Raw genomic sequence first — 21,240 nt, 5'->3', positions numbered from 1 at the left:
ATTTTAAAAAAGATGGATTGATTTTAACTTGATTAAAAAAATCATCCTATAGTACAAGAGTTTTAGTATTTCTCATCTACCCTTAAATATATAGCAGCAATATAAAATCCATGTAGTATTGTACACAAGATCATTGTCTTAGAAATATATCTGCTGATAATAATAATTACTGGAATAGTTTTGCCTTTGTAATCTACATTTTGTTTTGAAGAAATAAGACTATTTCCTGAGAGCAAAAAAATGATTTGAGTGAAAGGCAAAATATTGCCATAAAAAAAACAAGTTTTATAACAGTTGTTTCATAATGTTAGATTACTTAACTGTATATGACTTTGCAGAGTGGTGAAGGGAATTGAATCTTTTAACTCCTGTAAATGAGATGCAATTAAATCCAGTTATACAGTCCAGATTGTTCAATTTAAAGGTTATCTTTATTTGTGTGTGTTGTTCCATAGTGATTTAAGTGAGACTTTCTTGTTAAGTGATTTAAGTGAGGCTTTCTAGTTAAATTTTGTACTATCCATGTATATGAATACAATGCTTTTTCTAAATACTTTCTAAGACTGGAAAAATCCTCCTACATCCAGCATCTAGGCTTGCTGATATATCCTTGCCCTTTTAATTGTTTCTAAATTCTGGCTAATGACTTGACCAGTAAGCAATAATGGTTTAGGCTCTGAAGACTTGATAAAGTTAATTATTCTAAGCAGAAAGCCAATTTTTCTCCTGATGAAGGGTCTACTTCTTGTAATAGTAATTCTTAGCATGTTCCAACCTTAACAATGATCAAATTAAATGAGATTTGAAGTCCCCTGTGATTAAACACAGACTAATCTGTTGAATAAATAGTTACTGAAGTACAGTTGATTTACAATGTTGTATTAATTTCTACTGTACAGCAAAGTGATTTAGTTCATTCTTTTTCATATTCTTTTCCATTATTGTTTATCACAAGTATTGAATATAGTTCCCTGTGAATTGGCACTTATTAACATCATTGATGGAAATAGCCAATATTTGCTTTCTCAATGATATAAATCAATGTATATTGATTGTATATTGACCTATATTGTTTTCCTTTTTATTCTATAAGTTCCAGTTTATTGTGGTATGCAAAAACTAACTTGTTAATTTAAAAAGACACATTTAGGACTATTAAGCAGGATGAAAACTAGCATGTCTTTGACAGATGTTAAATTTGGTTTTCATCTATCTTTATATACCATTTCTTCTACATAATATGTTAAAAAGTATTCAGATGATTTTTGCTTATAAATGAAAGCCAATGACTCAAGTTAAGAATTTTATTGGCTGTATATTACTATGTACAAAGTCAGACTTTTCATTATTTTCAATTTTTAAATGAAAATATTCTTTTTCTCTATTTGATTAGGGACCACAAGGAAAACCAGGGCTCGGAGGACTTCCTGGTGCTGATGGGCCTCCTGTAAGTAATAGTTACCTGGTCATTAAAATTTCTATATGTTATTTGCAAAAATAGATTTTACGTGTGCTTTAGAAGTGATTGTAAGAATTCAGTAATAAAAGCAGTCAAGCCAATAATTAAACATTGATCTCTCTAAAATGTTATTTCATCATGCCACTTCCATATTGCAAACTCTTTAAGGAGCTCCCAGTGGGCTTTGGACCACTCTAGGCCAGAATCTCATATTTTCCTACCACTCACTTTTCTCTTAGCATGCTTTACATTTTCTATTGCTATACCTTTTGTTATGTCCTTTTCTTTTCATAGAAAACACTTTTCCATTCTCTCTTCCTTTTCCAAGAACATGTTTCTTGAGAGTCCAGGTGAAATTCCTCACCTTTTGTAAGTTTCCTCAGACATCTTACATGAAAATTCCTCTGCCTTTCTAGAAATATAGCAATGTTTATTATATCTTATCACATAGTAATAAATAATGTAATTATGTAATCTCCACAGTTGTTATTTTTTTCTCTTCAAACTATTTACTCAGAGCTAGGGTACAAAAATTTTCATTCTGCAACTACTTGTTTTCATTGAGTATAGTTGTTGTGGAGCTGTATGATTTTATGCAATATTTAGTGACTCTCAATAACTTGATTACAAACACCATTAGTATTTATGATGTTGCTATATTTTAAAATATCCCATCCACATATTTTAGTTGCTTTTTAAAGATGTGTGTATGGTTATTTGATCAATATGCAAAATAGAAGTTAGATTGAACCACCTTTATGTAAGACTCTAAATGAGACTGGGGTTGAATTGTTGATGAATAATATGTGTTATGTGCTTTTCCCAAGCTCTCGCTCAAGTATATTATGTAGCTGATGAAACTTATACCTATGCAATATAAGCTTACTATTTTTCTTTCCAAATGCCACAGTTTCCAGTGTTATTTAAAGCCATATACACTGATGCAAAATGTGCAATATAGTTTGAAACATAAAGAGTAGAACCTCAACAGATAGGAAAAAAGGGAAAAATTTCATAGTATAAATTACCATTAATATTGAATCTCACCAGTCTATATTTTTGTTAAATGTAGGGTCATCCTGGAAAAGAAGGCCAGTCTGGAGAAAAGGGTTCTCTGGTATGTTACAAAATATCCATTTAAATATTGTCACCTTATCCTCTAGAGAAAATGCCTTACTTTGATCATTTGATCATTTCTACAATATATATATGTGTGTGTGTGTGTGTGTGTGTGTGTGTGTGTGTGTATGTATATATATACATCATATTCTTCAATGATCATTTAGGGATATGAATATTGGAAACTAAGTGCCAGAAAGTAGTTATTCTCTACCTGTAATATGTCTTTACTTTCAAAAGAATTTTTGCTAACATTTAGATACAAATCATGTTTCTATAGTTACTTTTTATTTAGGGTATAAAAAAGATGTGTCTTAGATAACTTTTAATTTTTCATTGGCAATTTGATCAATTAGACTAGCATTCTCTGTTTTTTCAAAAATATTCTCATGATAAGAAATAAATCCACATTCTGCCTATGTAGTATATGTGGAATAAATGACCATAGTAATAATAATGAAATTGGACAAGAACTACTGAATATCATTAAAGTGTTTGTCACTTGAATTTTATCTATACTTACTACTTTCTGATAACCTTTACATAAGAGGAGACTAAATTGTAAGAGCAACGATTATCAAAATATCTAAATAAAATATCAAAGTAAAAGCTTTCAATGTTAATACTATTTTGGATTACAGTAGCAGGGTAAGATCATTTTTATTTAGAGTTGCTAATTTTGGACTCTTATTAAAATAGTTAACATTACTATTATATATTATATACTATTGTATATTATACTTTATTTCCTTTAGGTAGACTAGTGAAATGAAGCCAGCCATGGAAAATATATAATTTTGATCATATTCTTGATGATGTGAATGCAATAAATTTTTTTAACATCCTTTATTGGAGTATAATTGCTTTACAATGGTGTGTTAGTTTCTGCTTTATAACAAAGTGAATCAGTTATACATATACATATATCTCCATATCTCTTCCCTCTTGTATCTCCCTCCCTCCCAACCTCCCTATCCCAGCCAACTAGGTGGTCACAAAACACCGAGCTGAACTCCCTGTGCTATGCAGCTGCTTCCCACTAGTTATCTATTTTACATTTGGTAGTGTATATATGTCCATGTCACTCTCTCACTTTGTCCCAGCTTACCCTTCCCCCTCCCCATGTCCTCAAGCCCATTCTCTATGTCTGCATCTTTATTCCTGTCCTACTCCTAGGTTCTTCAGAACCATTTTTTTTTAGATCCATATATATGTGTTACCATACGGTATTTATTTTTCCCTTTCTGACTTACTTCACTCTGTATGACAGACGCTAGGTCCATCCACCTCACTACCAATAACTCAATTTCATTTCTTTTTATGGCTGTGTAATATTACATTGCATATATGTGCCACATCTTCTTTATCCATTCATCTGTCGATGGACACTTAGGTTGCTTCCATGTCCTGGCTATTGTAAATAGAGCTGCAATGAACATTGTGGTGCATGACTCTTTTTGAATTATGGTTTTCTCAGAGTGTATGCCCAGTAGTGGGATTGCTGGGTCGTATGTTAGTTCTGTTTTTAGTTTTTTAAGGAACCTCCATACTGTTCTCCATAGTGGTTGTATCAATTTACATTCCCACCAACAGTGCAAGAGGGTTCCCTTTTCTCCACACCCTCTCCAGCATTTATCGTTTGTAAATTTTTTGATGATAGCCATTCTGACTAGTGTGAGGTGATACCTCATTGTAGTTTTGATTTGGAATGCAATAAATTTAATGCTAGTTTTTGGTTAGAAATTATTTATCCTTTTGGCTAATCTATAATTGTTTATTTTAGACATTGAGGACATCAGATTTTTTTCAGACTTAGAAAAGCAGTTATTAATTATATAATTATTTATATTATTTCACACATTCATAATATTGATCTTACTTTTTGCATGAATATATGTTTGGAGTAGGTAAGGCTCATCACATGATTTGTTCATGATATCTGACTTTAGACACAAATGATAAAGTACCAAAGAAATCTTTACCAGAAGTAGGAAAAATACCATGTTCTTATAGATTATTTGGTAAAATTATAGTATGTTGTGAGTGAGGGGCACTTTCAGTTCATTATGTATTTAAATTACAATGGGTCTTTTTCAGGGTCCTCCTGGTCCACAGGGTCCCATTGGCTACCCTGGTCCCCGAGGAGTAAAGGTAAATATTATTTTTTCCTACATTAGTTAATTTCAATGTAAAATATTATAGTTATTTAATCCTTCTAATTTATTCCATAGGGAGCAGATGGTGTCAGAGGTCTCAAGGGCTCTAAAGGTGAAAAGGTAAAACATAATTTATTTAGGTGATTTTAATTGCTATATACCTATTGTATAAAAAAATTAAATTTGTTGAACAGATATTCCATTTCTCAAATATATTGAGTGATAACTTATGTACAAAACAATGCAAGTCTAATTTTGTAGTCTATATCCTGGAAACTTTAGAAGTCTTATATCCTCAGGTGAGGACTAAATTATTAAAAAAAAAAAAGTATGTCATAAATACAATCAATCTTGCATCTCTTTTTTTCTTACATGTGTTTAACTTTTCTAAATTATAAGGTTGGCCTTATGATTGGTTTTTTATGCTTGGATTGGATCCAGTTATACGCATAACAGAGGAATATTTATTCCAGTTTTTTCTCTACTAAAATCCCCAAATTTTATAAATTGAAATGAAGTGCAAAATATGAAAGTTAGAAGTAACATGAATCAACTGGGGAAAGAGGAAGTCTTCATATGTGATACTGCATGCACAGCAAAAGCTTTAATAAGAAGGAAATTAAGATTAAAGCCAAGTAAAGGTGGCTGAAAGAATGTGAACCCTTTTAAAGAGTGCTTATAGTTTAATTTGATAAAGAAAACAGAATTGAGATTTTTTACATGTAAATGTTTAACATTAAATGTGGAGCCCCCAAATCTTTTGATGACTGTGTTGAAATGGAATAACATTACTCAGAATCAGTATTGCATTAATTCTTACTATATTTCATTTTATAAAACAAAGTATAAAATGTTGGTAGATTTGGTGAGAAATATATGCAATATACATTTTGATTTCAAGGATAACTGTTTATTCCCACAGTCATAATATTATCAAAAACACCTTGAATAGATTTGATATTAGTAAGGAATAGATAACAAGAAGGGATGGACTTATTATATACATTATATTTTATTTTTCTGAAAAGAATAAATAGGTTACATACTGAGGCATTGTCAAAGTATGCAACTATATTGACAATTCTACTGTGTGAAAAAATGTCATGCATTTTAAATTAACTCAGCTACTTTGATTTGAATCCCAATTCATCTTGGTCATCACAGATGAACTTCAGGGTATAGTGTCATACTGAGCTAACACAGTGGTAGTTTGGACAGTGTTGAACTTGCAATTACTTGCAAGTTCCTTAAGCAAAAAAATATATTGTCTCAGTTTGGAATTTGGAATCTCAGTTTTTATTGGTAATACATTTAAATATCAATTCAAATTGTTTCTCTGGAATTAGTGCCCACGAAGGATTTTTAGGGAACGCAGTGTTTAAAGGAAAGGCATTTAATGGGGGTGGGAAAGTTGTGAACTTTGTGGAAAGAGGGGTAGTAGCAAATGACAAAGGAAAATAAAATTATAGATGATGAGATATATGTGAGGAAAAACCTACTCAGGAAAAAAAAAATAAATGTATATTGCTTATATGTAGGAAAACAATTTGAGATTATTGGTTATTTTGTTTTTCTGAGTATATATTATAATTGACCCTTTATCTCATAAGAGATGAAGAAGGAAGTTGAAATTATTTTCTTTTATGAATATCAATATTAATTAATTAACCAAAGGTGAAATACCAAGTTAGTACCCTAACTAGAATAAAATTCTCCATTGTTTAGACTAAATTTGTTCCTTAGAACCTAAGCAACATAATCCAGTTAACCAAGTGGCCCAGGTGAATTCCTTTTTTACATGTTTTCTAAAAATCTGTCTACTTTTTAAAAATGTTAATTCAGACTTGATAATTTAAGGACTGGAAAGCTTAGTAGCTTGAAAGTGTTATTTGTTTAAAAAATGTCACTTATTGTAAGGATATTCTTAATAACTTGAGTCATCTAATTTATTTTTTAATTGCAAATGTATTGAAAACAAAATTTTGACATAAATATCATCTAGTCTACTATATGCTCTCTTAAAAAACAAATCTCTCCCGGACAAAATATCCTAAAAACTGTTACTGATTTTAGACATAGAGTGCAGTATTTTTTTAAACTAAACTTGGCAGCTGTGTAATTACCTTTCTCTCTAGGGAGAAAGTATTGAAGACACCAGTCAATAGGAAGTTAAGTGGTCATTTTCAGCTTTTAAGCCTCTGCTATTGCACAATTGCATTCAGTGCAGAGAGAATCCTAATTCCACAAGGCTACTTTGTGGCCAGAAAGTTGAAAACGTTATGCTTGTGTCAAAACTTTTAGACCTGTCAGAATTCTTATGTTTAGATAGGATATCAGATTGGATTCCTTTTCCAAGTCTAAGTCTCATATATCCATCATAACCTGATATTTTCTGGACCTTAGCATACTTACCAAACTAGCACTGAGGCAATGATGATTCCAAATGTACATTTAATAAAAGTTTATTAAATATCATGATTTTCGAGGGTCAAAATGTACTAGGCACTGGAGATTAAGAGGTTAATTAGGCATGATTCTTGGTTTTGACTATTTAGTAGAAAGAAAGAGACCTATGATCTATTAAGTGCAGGATGTTATCTTATAATACTAAATGTTCAGTGGGGCACACAGGACAAAGAGGTTAATTTTAAGGGGGAAAGATTGAGGTCATGGAAAACTTCATAGCAGAATCATGAACTAACTCCTAAAAGAAGAGGAAAGTATCACCAGGTAGCCAGAGAAGGTAAAGGATTTGCAGATGTGTGTGTATGTGTAAGTAGTCAACCAATGCAAGAATTACAAATGGAAATACAGGTAATTCAGTTTTTCTAAAATCAGTCCCAGTGTGTTGGATGGAAGTAGAGAGGGGATTTAAGACCAAAGATAAGACTATAGAGGTGAACAAAGCCTAGATCATGGTAGGAAGGAGAGGGGGGTTGGCAGCTTATATTCATCATTAGCACTTTGGAACCACTGAAGTATTTTAAAGCAAAAACTGATGTGATCAGTTTTATGTTTTGTAGAGGTCAGTTGGCAGCAGGATGTGGATGTGAAGGAACTAATCTTCTCAGCTCTGTTCTCAGACCTGGTCTGACATGACTTTTTCTCAAACTCTGCAAGTCAATTAATGCTATTGAATACATGAATACTTATTCTCCAACTACTAATTGAGGTACCCCTCAAATCTCCAAAGTCACTTCTTGCTTCACCAGAACAAGCACCAGCACAACACATCATCATCATTATCATCATCCTCATGTCTTTCTTCTCTAAACACCCATTCTATTCCATCTGTACCAAAATTAATACAAATCATTGGTAAAACAAAAACTTCAAACTACTCCACAATACTCTGAACAGAGTTATTGCTCAATTAATGCTATTGAATACATGAATGATTATTCCTTAGGAATTTAAATTTCTTCTTGAAATTAAGAGACAGGAAGGTTATTGATGAAGCTTATCTTAAAAGTCTGCATATAGTAAAAATGACAGGAAATATTTTCATAGTCAAAATTTCTCCTCTCTTTGCTAAACGATGCCCAGTTTTCAGCATCATTTGTTTGTGCATATGATGTGACGATAAGCAGTCTATACTATTTACACGTTAAGGATAATATTAATTTGCTTATTCTTCACCTGAAGAGAGATTGTAATTAGAGAACAAGTTGAGTCAGAAGACATTTATCTAAAGCACAGTAGACAAAATCAATGATATAAAATTCTTAGTTATATATCAGTGAATTAAAGACAATTTATTTGGTTGTCCAGAGTTCTTATAATCCAAAGTTAATATAGTTAATTAAATTTTTACTTTTTCTTTGTTCAAATAACATAGGATACATGTTGTTATAAGAAAATGGTTATCCCCCCCCATAAGATAGAGAAGATTCAATGGACACATTTGTGAAAACTTTTCTGGTAACTTAGAAGCATTAATTATGGGAAAATGGGAGAATACTGGGGATAAAGGGTTAAAATAGGGAAGAGGAGGTTTCACAACTAAGGTACATATTTCTCAGAACAATTTTTCCTAATTACCAGTTCTCATAATTTGTATAGCCATATTTTAGATTCATAGAAACAATTGATTAAACACTTATTTTATTACTTATACTTTTTAGGGTGAAGATGGTTTTCCAGGATTCAAAGGGGACATGGGTCTTAAAGGTGACAGAGTAAGTAGAAAGAAATTTGCACTAATACATACATTTGTATGTTTATTCTTATAATTAAATATTGCAAACACAGGATAAATAAAAATGTACTACCTGTGATATTTTTCACTTCCATTTTTATATGACGATTAGGTGTTTAATTTTTGTAGAGATAATATAGTATCAGTTGTTTTTTAGATGTTATGTTAAATCTCTATATGTCCCAGAATATCCATAGTTTTTTATATATATATATATATATATATATATATATATATATAATATACATAATATATAGTATATTATATATATGGTATTATTGTTTACAGATATTTTCTAAAATGATGATCAAATTGTTTTATATAATTAATTCAATAGATTTGTTTTAAATTTTGTTCACATATAGTGAGCTATGCTGCATGGAAACTGTATCTGCAACTTTTATGAATGTTCACTATATAGTTGTCTTGAATTTTTTTTTTTTTTTTTTTTTTTTTTTTTTTTTTTTTTTGCGGTATGCGGGCCTCTCACTGTTGTGGCCTCCCCCGTTGCGGAGCACAGGCTCCGGACGCGCAGGCTCCGGACGCGCAGGCTCAGCGGCCATGGCTCACGGGCCCAGCCGCTCCGCGGCATATGGGATCCTCCCAGACCGGGGCACGAACCCGTATCCCCTGCATCGGCAGGCGGACTCTCAACCACTTGCGCCACCAGGGAGGCCCCTGTCTTGAATTTTTAAATGTAGAAATAGTACACTGTTTTTCTGTTAATGAGTACCCTGAAAACAAAATTGTGTCACCTAAAGTAAATTAAATTTTATTGGGAAGATTTATTTTATAACTAGCATAATAGTATCTAATAAATTTAAGCAAAAAATGATACTATAGAATACTTATTTTCCTAAAATGCATAGAAAGCCTGTGTCCGGGATAGGGGCAATAACTTACACATTCCAGTTCCTAATACCTGAAATGCGAAAGCCAAGTTTAAAACAGAGACATTTTTCTTGTGTTCCAAACGGTGATTTCTAAAGTTGGTATCATCTGGGAGGAACATTTATATTCCTTATTACCCTGATAGGTTCTCAGGCTGGTGCCCTGTAAAGTTAGACTGACACAAGACAGATGAACAAGAGAAAAGTAAACAGAAGTTTGCTAGCATATGTATCATGATTATATATGGGAACACTCATGATGAGTAACTAAAAAGAGTGGTTACAACTGGGGCTTGTATAGCATTTTAGCAAAGGAACAATAAATTTTGAGCAGGAAAAGGACTTCGAGTTTCTAGTACTGTAAATTGTGGGAAGGCTATGGGAATATGGGAAACTAATGGTATATAAATGCTAGTTGTAAAGTTTGTTGCATAGGTAGATTCCACTGGTACCTGCTTCTGTCTCTGGACTGGGAAGGGTTTAGTTATCACTAGTGATTAATTTTTGTCCTTTCTAGTAGAGAGGGGAGGAAAGACACCTTTGCAAATTTATGTCCTGCTTTTAAGCAAGTATGGGGTGGGTAGAGAACATTTTTTGTATCTACTTCTTTTCAATTGCCTTCAGTTCAAAATAATCCTTATGCCAAAGTGGCATATTTTGGTGTAGCAACCTATAGTTCAGCCAACCTACTGTGTCTAATTTTGATTCTTATTTATTTTTTCTCTCCCTCTCTCTTTCTGCAACATAATGTATTAAAATTAATTTAATGTGATACATGGCACCATAGGGCTTCTGTAGTTTTTCAACTTTCAGACTGCATTGAGTAGTTTATTTATTAATGGAAAGATTGATGAAATCAAATACTTTCAAGCCTCTTTGTCATATGTAATATGTGAGTAAACAAACCAAGAGTTGAAGAATATAACTTTTTGATAGACTATAATTTCTGCCATTCAGTCTCCAAGATATTTTAAATTACAAGAACATTGTTACTCTGTGTTTCAGGGGGAAGTTGGTCAAGTAGGTCCAAGAGGAGAAGATGGCCCTGAAGGCCCCAAAGGTCGATCAGGTCCCACCGGAGACCCCGGTCCTGCTGGTCAAGCAGGAGAGAAGGTTAGGGAGCAACTTTATATTCACAGGTCCTCTTGTAGATGATGCTTCACTGTGATTTTAGGGTGTTTTTAATCACCTGTGATGTAAATCTAAAGGGTTTTATTGAATTTCAATTTTTTGAATTTCAGTTTCATATCCATTTTACTACTTAGAAGTATAATCATGAGACGGGTACATTTATCCTCTTTCACTCTTCCTTATTTTCTAGTCCCTTCTGCTTCCATTGGCCATGTAGAATCAACCACTCTTAATGCTCTTCAATATTAAAAGTGCACAATTTGAGTGTGATTAATGAAGCCTGAAAGAACCAATCAAAGATGGTCTACTTATTATTTTCAAACAACTTGAATCATCTTTGGCCCTCAAACTAAAATATCCTTTTTTTCACTCTTTCCACATAAACATATATTTTTACAGGATAAATGTTTTTAAAAATACTGATGTTCAGGCCAAACTTGAAAAGGTTTTAATTTTAATCTGGGGTTAACTCAAGCATCTCTATGTTTTAAAATATCCCCAGATAATATTAATATTCATTGCTTTAAGAGCCACTGGGCTATATGCATTATGTCAAAAATATTTGCAATCATTATACTTACATTTAGATAGGATATTAGGCAACATTAAAATTATACCTTCATAGAATATTTAGTGATATTGTAAAAGTCTTATAATGAACCTGAAGTTAAATTAAGACAAAACTAGAAATATATATGACAAGTGCTTTCTGATTATGTACCCTGAAGGAAAATATAAATAATAATTATCTCTAGGTGATACAAATCAAATGATTTCCTTTTTTTTTGTAAATATGACTATTCTCCAGTTTTTATAGTGAGCATGCCATTATTCTATAAATATGGAAATTCCATGCTATGTAAGAAAATTGTCATCTCTGCCCCTTACCATCCTGTCCCACAAGGAAAATATATAAGGATTATATAAGAATTGTGACTAGACAAATAAAAAATCATTTCCTCATGTCATTATGAGTCATCTGATATAGTAGTTCTTCTACAGTTTCGTACTCTTAGTTGTGGTTTGTAAACTGATGAATAATGTCATTGTGTTTAGGCAATGGAGGGAAAAGATAAGGTTGGGGGAATAAGGGCTTACAAGGCCTATGACTCTTCTACTTAAAGTGCTCACTTGCCAATAGTTAAGGATACTCTAGGACCTTCCTCTTTTCTCAACCCCACTATATTCTGTGTAAACGGTCCCACAAACTATTCTGAGGCATCAGGACTTTACCCCACAGTGCTTCATCTTTCCCCTTTCATTAGAATTTTCCCTTTTATTGAAGTTGCTTATCACCACACTGAAAATACAAAGAAATTTTCTGTCTGGATTTATTTTTAAATGACTCTAAAATGAATGAATTTACATTCTAATGTAGTATTAACATAGACTACAAAAGTTTTCTGATAATAATTAGAGAATTTTATTAACCTTGAAATCAGTAGCATAAAACCAGCTGTGATAACTTACTCTATCCAAGGGTACATCATTATAAGTATGCTTCTTAAGCCTTGTTTGAATGTTTTCCATGTGAAGACTGCTTACCTATGCAGTGTTGATCATGAATCAGACAAATGTTTAGTTCAACCTATAATAACAAGGTCATAAACTATATTTCTAATTTCTTGCCTTGCTTCATCCAGTAAAATATTTATTTTTTCATAAAATCCTGCTCATCTATTAATGTTTTATATATAGTAATTTGAACTTGTCTGTTTTTATTCTTATTTCATTAAATGCACATGGGAAATAATGATACTATGTGTCTGTTAATGTTTAAGACTTTGATAAATAATATTTTATATATGAAATGTGCTTTCATAAGTTCTTAAGGAAAATGTCACAGTAAAATTCCACAAACATATTTTATTCAATTCATTTATTTTAATTTTATTTTCTCTCTACTCATGTTTTTAATTTAATGCTTTGTTCAAGGGGCCAATTTTGTTAGTTTAGCATTTTAAACCTCTTAGTATTTGTTATATCTTCGGGCTTCACTGTAATCTATCATGTTTCAGCACTTTCAGATTGAGAGGTAATCTCATTGAACTGGAAGAAAATAGCTGCATATTCAAGTTCCCACCTGTAGGAATGAACACTCCACAAAAATCATTATTTAGCTATATCTCTCACCATTTAGTATTTATTAACCCAATTTATTCAGACATTTGAATAAAAGAAGAAACTTTGCTCAAAATTCAGGTTCAAATTTCTTAGTATAGTTATTTAAACTTTCCATACTCAGCAAAAAAAAGTTAACTTATGATTGCTTGCTTTATATTTACAGTGAGAAATGAAATAATTTTATCAAATAGATTACCTTTAGTTGGAATGATAAGATCTACATGCAGTTCTAACTACATCCATTAATTTTAAATAGTATTTAATGTTCATAAAACTTAGGTGATTTCTTAGCATATTCTTTAGCTCACAAACAGTCTAGAATTCTTTTTACTCAGTGTTCTATGTCACTAAAGAAGGCACTATCACTTAGACAACAGAGGTTAAGTTAGTGAACATTATAGCATTAGCAACATTATTTTCCCTATTCAAATTAAGAAATATAATGAAAGTAAAGAATGGCAAAAACTTGCAAATCTTCGTTTCAAATGTGCAAATATGTGGTTCTAACTTCTAGAAAAATGACTAAAATCATCATTTAAACTTAATTCATCTTAGAATTGATCAGTATTATTATTATTATTATTTTAACTTTAGGGGAAACTTGGTGTTCCAGGATTACCAGGATATCCAGGAAGACAAGGTCCAAAGGTAAAGTAATTAGCTGGATTTTTACAGTTTATCAACCTTTTGTAGATACACTTAAAATTAATCATCTATGGTTACCTTTCAGTTTGTAATATAGAGATGATGAATCCTTAAAATATATTCTTATAAGGGAAAGTCAGAGGCAGTGTGGGCACCTGGAGTGCAGAGAGTTCAGAGATCCTAGGTGCTTTTGGATTGGAGTATTTTAGAGACAGACTCATGAAAGGAAGGCACAGTCAGCCACTTCTTTGTCAGTGGAATAAGGACTATTCCAGGGCAGTATGTTAATATATATAGAAGCTTTAAGTGATGGATAATAGCTTTTGATTTCCTTTCTGGTACCCTGAAGGTTTGAATTACCACTTATATTTTTTTAAAAGAATGATTCTTCTTTCATCCTCTTTATTTTCCCTCATTTCCACAGAACTTGTTTCCTAGGGCTACTGTAACAAATCACCACAAACTTGGTGACTTAAAACAATGGAAATTGACTTTGTTACAGTTCTGGAGGCCAGAAGTCTAAAATCGAGGTGTCAGCAGGCCCATGCTCCCTCCAAAAGCCCTGTGGGAGAATCTGTCCTGGCCTCTTCGATCTTCTGGTGGCCCCAGGCACTTTTTGGCTTGTGTGCAATCTCCGACCCCTTCTCCACACGGATTTTTGTCTGTGTCTGTATCTTCTCTTCTTATAAAGACACTTGTCATTGGATTTAAAGGCTACTTGGATAATTCAGTATATTCTCATTTCAAAATCCTTAACTTAATCACATCTACAAAGACCACTTTTTCCAAATAAAGTAATATTTGCAGATTCTAGAACACTTGGATATTAGATATATCTTTTGCAGGGGCACCATTCAACCCATGCACTCAATGCACTCAAATTTTATTTTTGACTATTTGAAATATACATATTTTAAGCAAAAAGAAGATGTTTTAAAAATACATGTTTACCTTGGTGTACTAATTTTCCTCGAGCTAATTATAAAACTTTTCTAAGGCTGCATTTGATGTATTGACTAGTTACATTAAATGGTTAAATGATTTAATATGGAAATTTTGGTTCTTAATATTAAGGTAATTATATGCACATGAGATTATCTATCTATTTATCTATCTATTATTTAGCTACCTATATATTTGTCATCTATCTGTCCCTGTTTGATCCATTCAGGCTAGACAGGTTTAGTATATAAGAATACATCCTGGGCTTCCCTGGTGGCGCAGTGGTTGAGAGTCTGCCTGCCGATGCAGGGGACATGGGTTCGTGCCCCGGTCCGGGAAGATCCCACATGCCACGGAGCGGCTAGGCCCGTGAGCCATAGCCGGTGAGCCTGCGCGTCCGGAGCCTGTGCTCTACAACGGGAGAGGCCACAACAGTGAGAAGCCTGCGTACAGCAAAAATAAATAAATAAATAAATACCTCCTGGTTGGGTATAATAATCCCCAAGTATATATTTCTTAATAAGTTTCACAGATAAACAATGAGAGACAAAAATACCCTCCCTCCTGACTAATGTGCACTGCATGCACTTGTGACTTATCATCATGTGACAACAGTATTTTAGGCTTGCTAAGTGGTTTTGTCCTATAATATTTCACTGAATTTCTAGAATATATTGCCTTGTATGCTAGGAGGTAATTGAGCCTTTCTAAAATAAGATTCATTTAATCTATGATTTTAAAATAATGCAAGCATCATTCATATGTTTCTGCCTACATTTAGAACACTGATTAATAATTTTTACCTTTTAAATACTGTCTCTAATACATTGTCCTGTCACGTAGTTACCTGTCTTTCAAATGTCAGGCATTTTAACAAGTGCTTTGAGTAAAAGAAGATATTTACTTCATAACCCACAACTTTAAACTATTCTTAGATTATTCGGTAATTTTTTATCTAATTACTAAATTGAATTGCAATGTGGTAGTGTTTAGATTTAAAAATGGAAAACTTTTTTTACATGTTACATGAATGAGTACAATTTTCTATTAACTGTTTATTTGACATTTTTATCTTTTTCTGGTTTCTCAAGTCAATCCTCTATTCAATATTCATTGACTTATTTTTATTTACAAAAAGGACCAGAATGACTAGAGAGAAATATTTCTTTTTTTTTATTAGTTTCTGCTTTATAACAAAGTGAATCACTCATACATATACATCCATTCCCACATCCCTTCCCTCATGCATCTCCCTCCCTCCCACCCTCCCCATCCCACCCCTCCAGGCAGTCACAAAGCACCGAGTTGATCTCCCTGTGCTCTGCGGCTGGTTCCCACTATCTATCTACCTTAAGTTTGGTAGTGTATATATGTCCATGTCTCTCTTTCGCTTTGTCACAGCTTACCCTTCCCCCTCCCCATATCCTCAAGTCCATTCTCTAGTAGGTCTGTGTCTTTATTCCCGTTTTACCCCTAGGTTCTTCATGACATTTTTTTTTTAATTCCATATATATGTGTTAGCATACGGTATTTGTCTTTCTCTTTCTTTTTTTTTTTTTTTTTTTTTTTTTTTTTTTTTTTTTTTTGCGGTATGCGGGCCTCTCACTGCTGTGGCCTCCCCCGTCGCGGAGCACAGGCTCCGGACGCGCAGGCTCCGGACGCGCAGGCCCAGCGGCCATGGCCCACGGGCCCAGCCGCTCCGCGGCATATGGGATCCTCCCAGACCGGGGCACGAACCCGTATCCCCTGCATCGGCAGGCGGACTCTCAACCACTTGCGCCACCAGGGAGGCCCTGTCTTTCTCTTTCTGACTTACTTCACTCTGTATGACAGACTCTAGGTCTATCCACCTCATTACAAATAGCTCAGTTTCGTTTCTTTTTATGGCTGAGTAATATTCCATTGTATATATGTGCCACATCTTCTTTATCCATTCATCCGATGATGGACACTTAGGTTGTTTCCAGCTCCGGGCTATTGTGAATAGAGCTGCAATGAACATTTTGGTACATGTCTCTTTTTGAATTATGGTTTTCTCAGGGTATATGCCTAGTAGTGGGATTGCTGGGTCATATGGTAGTTCTATTTTTAGTTTTTTAAGGAAGCTCCATACTGTTCTCCATAGTGGCTGTACCAATTCACATTCCCACCAGCAGTGCAAGAGTGTTCCCTTTTCTCCACACCCTCTCCAGCATTTATTGTTTCTAGATTTCTTGATGATGGCCATTCTAACTGGTGTGAGATGATATCTCATTGTAGTTTTGATTTGCATTTCTCTAATGATTAATGATGTTGAGCATTCTTTCATGTGTTTGTTGGCAGTCTATATCTTCTTTGGAGAAATGCCTATTTAAGTTTTCTGCCCATTTTTGGATTGGGTTGTTTGTTTTTTTGCTATTGAGCTGCATGAGCTGCTTATACATTTTGGAGATTAATTCTTTGTCAGTTGCTTCATTTGCAAATATTTTCTCCCATTCTGAGGGTTGTCTTTTGGTCTTGTTTATGGTTTCCTTTGCTGTGTAAAAGCTTTGAAGTTTCATTAGGTCCCATTTGTTTATCTTTGTTTTTATTTCCATTTATCTAGGAGGTGGGTCCAAAAGGATCTTGCTGTGATTTATGTCATAGAGTGTTCTGCCTATGTTTTCCTCTAAGAGTTTGATAGTTTCTGGCTTTACATTTAGGTCTTTAATCCATTTTGAGCTTATTTTTGTGTATGGTGTTAGGGAATGATCTAATCTCATACTTTTACATGTTCCTGTCCAGTTTTCCCAGCACCACTTATTGAAGAGGCTGTCCTTTCTCCACTGTACATTCCTGCCTCCTTTATCAAAGATAAGTTGACCATATGTGCGTGGGTTTATCTCTGGGCTTTCTATCCTGTTCCACTGATCTATCATTCTGTTTTTGTGCCAGTACCACACTGTCTTGATTACTGTAGCTTTGTAGTATAGTCTGAAGTCAGGGAGCCTGATTCCTCAAGCTCCGTTTTTCATTCTCAAGATTGCTTTGGCTATTTGGGGTCTTTTGCTTTTCCAAACAAATTTTGAAATTTTTTGTTCTAGTTCTGTGAAAAATGCCCATGGTAGTTTGATAAGGATTGCATTGAATCTGTAGATTGCTTAGGGTAGTAGAGTCATTTTGAGAATATTGATTCTTCCAATCCAGGAGCATGGTATATCTCTCCATCTATTTGTATCATTTTTAATTTCTTTCATCAGTGTCTTATAATTTTCTGCATACAGGTCTTTTGTCTCCTTAGGTAGGTTTATTCCTAGATATTTTATTTTTTTGTTGCAGTGGTAAATGAGAGTGTTTTCTTGATTTCATTTTCAGATTTTTCATCATTAGTGTACAGGAATGCCAGAGATTTCTGTACATTAATTTTGTATCCTGCTACTTTACCAAATTCATTGATTAGGTCTAGTAGTTTTCTGGTAACATCTTTAGGATTCTCTAGGTATAGTATCATGTCATCTGCAAACAGTGACAGCTTTACTTCTTCTTTTCCAATTTGGATTCCTTTTATTTCCTTTTCTTCTCTGATTGCTGTGGCTAAAGCTTCCAAAACTATGTTGAATAAGAGTGGTGAGAGTGGGCAGCCTTGTCTTGTTCCTGATCTTAGTGGAAATGGTTTCAGTTTTTCACCATTGAGGACAATGTTGGCTGTGGGTTTGTCATATATGGCCTTTATTATGTTGAGGAAAGATCCCTCTATGCCTACTTTCTGCAGGGTTTTTATCATAAATGGGTGTTGAATTTTGTCGAAAGCTTTCTCTGCATCTATTGAGATGATCATATGGTTTTTCTCCTTCAACTTGTTAATATGGTGTATCACATTGATTGATTTGCGTATATTGAAGAATCCTTGCATTCCTGGAATAAACCCCACTTGATCATGGTGTATGATCCTTTTAATGTGCTGTTGGATTCTGTTTGCTAGTATTTTGTTGAGGATTTTTGCATCTATGTTCATCAGTGATAGTGGCCTGTAGTTTTCTTTCTTTGTGATCCTTGCCTGGTTTTGGTATCAAGGTGATGGTGGCCTTGTAGAATGAGTTTGGGAGTGTTCCTTCCTCTGAAATTGTTTGGAAGAGTTTGAGAAGGATGGGTGTTAGCTCTTCTCTAAATGTTTGATAGAATTCGCCTGTGAAGCCATCTGGTCCTGGGCTTTTGTTTGTTGGAAGATTTTTAATCACAGTGTCAATTTCAGTGCTTTTGATTGGTCTATTCATATTTTCTATTTCTTCCTGATTCAGTCTTGGCAGGTTGTGCATTTCTAAGAATTTGTTCATTTCTTCCAGGTTGTCCATTTTATTGGCATAGAGTTGCTTGTAGTTATCTCTCATGATCTTTTGTATTTCTGCAGTGTCAGTTGTTACTTCTCCTTTTTCATTTCTAATTCTATTGATTTGAGTCTTCTCCCTTTTTTTCTTGATGAGTCTGGCAGATGGTTTCTCAATTTTGTTTATCTTCTCAAAGAACCAGCTTTTAGTTTTATTGATCTTTGCTATCGTTTCCTTCATTTCTTTTTCATTTATTTCTGATCTGATCTTTATGATTTCTTTCCTTCTGCTAACTTTGGGGGTTTTTTGTTCTTCTTTTTCTAATTGCTTTAGGTGCAGCATCAGGTTGTTTACTCGAAATGTTTCCTGTTTCTTAAGGTGGGATTGTATTGCTATAAATTTCCCCCTTAGAACTGCTTTTGCTGCGTCCCATAGGTTTTGGGTCATCGTGTCTCCATTGTCATTTGTTTCTAGGTATTTTTTTATTTCCTCTTTGATTTCTTCAGTGATCACTTCGTTATTGAGTAGTGTATTGTTTAGCCTCCATGTGTTTGTATTTTTTACAGATCTTTTCCTGTAATTGAGGTCTAGTCTCATAGCATTGTGGTCAGAAAAGATACTTGATACAATTTCAATTTTCTTAAATTTACCAAGGCTTGATTTGTGACCCAAGATATGATCTATCCTGGAGAATGTTCCATGAGCACTTGAGAAAAATGTGTATTCTGTTGTTTTTGGATGGAATGTCCTATAAATATCAATTAAGTCCATCTTGTTTAATGTATCATTTAAAGCTTGTGTTTCCTTATTTATTTTCATTTTGGGTGATCTGTCCATTGGTGAAAGTGGGGTGTTAAAGTCCCCTACTATGAGTGTGTTACTGTCAATTTCCCCTTTTATGGCTGTTAGTATTTGCCTTATGTATTGAGGTGCTCCTATGTTGGGTGCATAAATATTTACAATTGTTATATCTTCTTCTTGGATCGATCCCTTGATCATTATGTAGTGTCCTTCTTTGTCTCTTCTAATAGTCTTTATTTTAAAGTCTATTTTGTCTGATATAAGAATTGCTACTCCAGCTTTCTTTTGATTTCCATTTGCATGGAATATCTTTTTCCATCCCCTTACTTTCAATCTGTATGTGTCTCTAGGTCTGAATTGGGTCTCTTGTAGACAGCATATATATAGGTCTTGTTTCTGTATCCATTCAGCCAGTCTATGTCTTTTGGTGGGATCATCTAAACCATTTACATTTAAGGTAATTATTGATATGTATGTTCCTATTCCCATTTCCTTCATTGCTTTGGGTTCGTTATTGTAGGTATATTCCTTCTGTTGTGTTTCTTGCCTAGAGAAGTTCCTTTAGCATTTGTTTTAAAGCTGGTTTGGTGGTGCTGAACTCTCTCAGCTTTTGCTTGTCTGTAAACGTTTTAATTTCTCCATCAAATCTGAATGAGATCTTTGCTGGGTAGAGTAATCTTGGTTGCAGGTTTCTCTCCTTCATCACTTTAATTATGTCCTGCCACTCCCTTTTGGCTTGTAGAGTTTCTGCTGAGAGATCAGCTGTTATCCTGATGGGGATTCCCTTGTGTGTTATTTTTTTTCCCCCTTGCTGCTTATAATATGATTTCTTTGTGTTTAATTTTTGACAGTTTGATTAATATGTGTCTTGGCGTATTTTTCCTTGGATTTATTCTGTATGGGACTCTCTGTGCCTCCTGGACTTGATTAACTATTTCCTTTCCCATATTAGGGAAGTTTTCAAGTATAATCTCTTCAAATATTTTCTCAGTCCCTTTCTTTTTCTCTTCTTCTTCTGGAACCCCTATAATTCGAATGTTGGTGTGTTTAATGTTGTCCCAGAGGTCTCTGAGACTGTCCTCTGTTCTTTTCATTCTTTTTTCTTTATTTTGCTCTGTTTTAGTTAGTTCCACTATTTTATCTTCCACCTCACTTATCCGTTCTTCTGCCTCAGTTATTCTGCTATTGATCCCACCTAGAGTATTTTTCATTTCATTTATTGTGTTTTTAATCGATGCTTGATTCATCTTTAGTTCTTCTAGTTCCTTGTTAACTGTTTCTTGCATTTTGTCTATTCTCTTTCCAAGATTTTGGATCTTGGAAATAGAATCTTGGATCATCTTTACTATCATTATTCTGAATTCTTTTTCAGGTAGACTGCCTATTACCTCTTCATTTGTTAGTTCTGGTAGATTTTTATCTTGCTCCTTCACCTGCTGTGTCTTTTTCTGTCTTCTCATTTTGATTATGTTACTGTGTTTGTGGTCTCCTT

General features: G+C 33.7%; 1 protein-coding gene across 1 annotated transcript in view; it reads left to right on the top strand.

Moving 5' to 3' along the window:
* Positions 1–21,240, top strand: part of COL11A1 (collagen type XI alpha 1 chain) — a 208,320-nt gene that overhangs the window by 97,319 nt on the left and 89,761 nt on the right. The window contains exons 25-31 of the mRNA XM_060090201.1: positions 1,394–1,447; positions 2,532–2,576; positions 4,676–4,729; positions 4,810–4,854; positions 8,859–8,912; positions 10,828–10,935; positions 13,672–13,725. Coding sequence (XP_059946184.1) covers positions 1,394–1,447; positions 2,532–2,576; positions 4,676–4,729; positions 4,810–4,854; positions 8,859–8,912; positions 10,828–10,935; positions 13,672–13,725 — 414 coding nt within the window. The remainder of the gene's footprint in view (positions 1–1,393; positions 1,448–2,531; positions 2,577–4,675; positions 4,730–4,809; positions 4,855–8,858; positions 8,913–10,827; positions 10,936–13,671; positions 13,726–21,240) is intronic.

Source organism: Mesoplodon densirostris, chromosome 2, assembly GCF_025265405.1.
Source record: "Mesoplodon densirostris isolate mMesDen1 chromosome 2, mMesDen1 primary haplotype, whole genome shotgun sequence".
NCBI classification, from domain to species: domain Eukaryota; kingdom Metazoa; phylum Chordata; class Mammalia; order Artiodactyla; family Ziphiidae; genus Mesoplodon; species Mesoplodon densirostris.
Note: the sequence above shows the minus strand (reverse complement) of the source record. Positions and strands in the feature narration are given on the sequence as shown.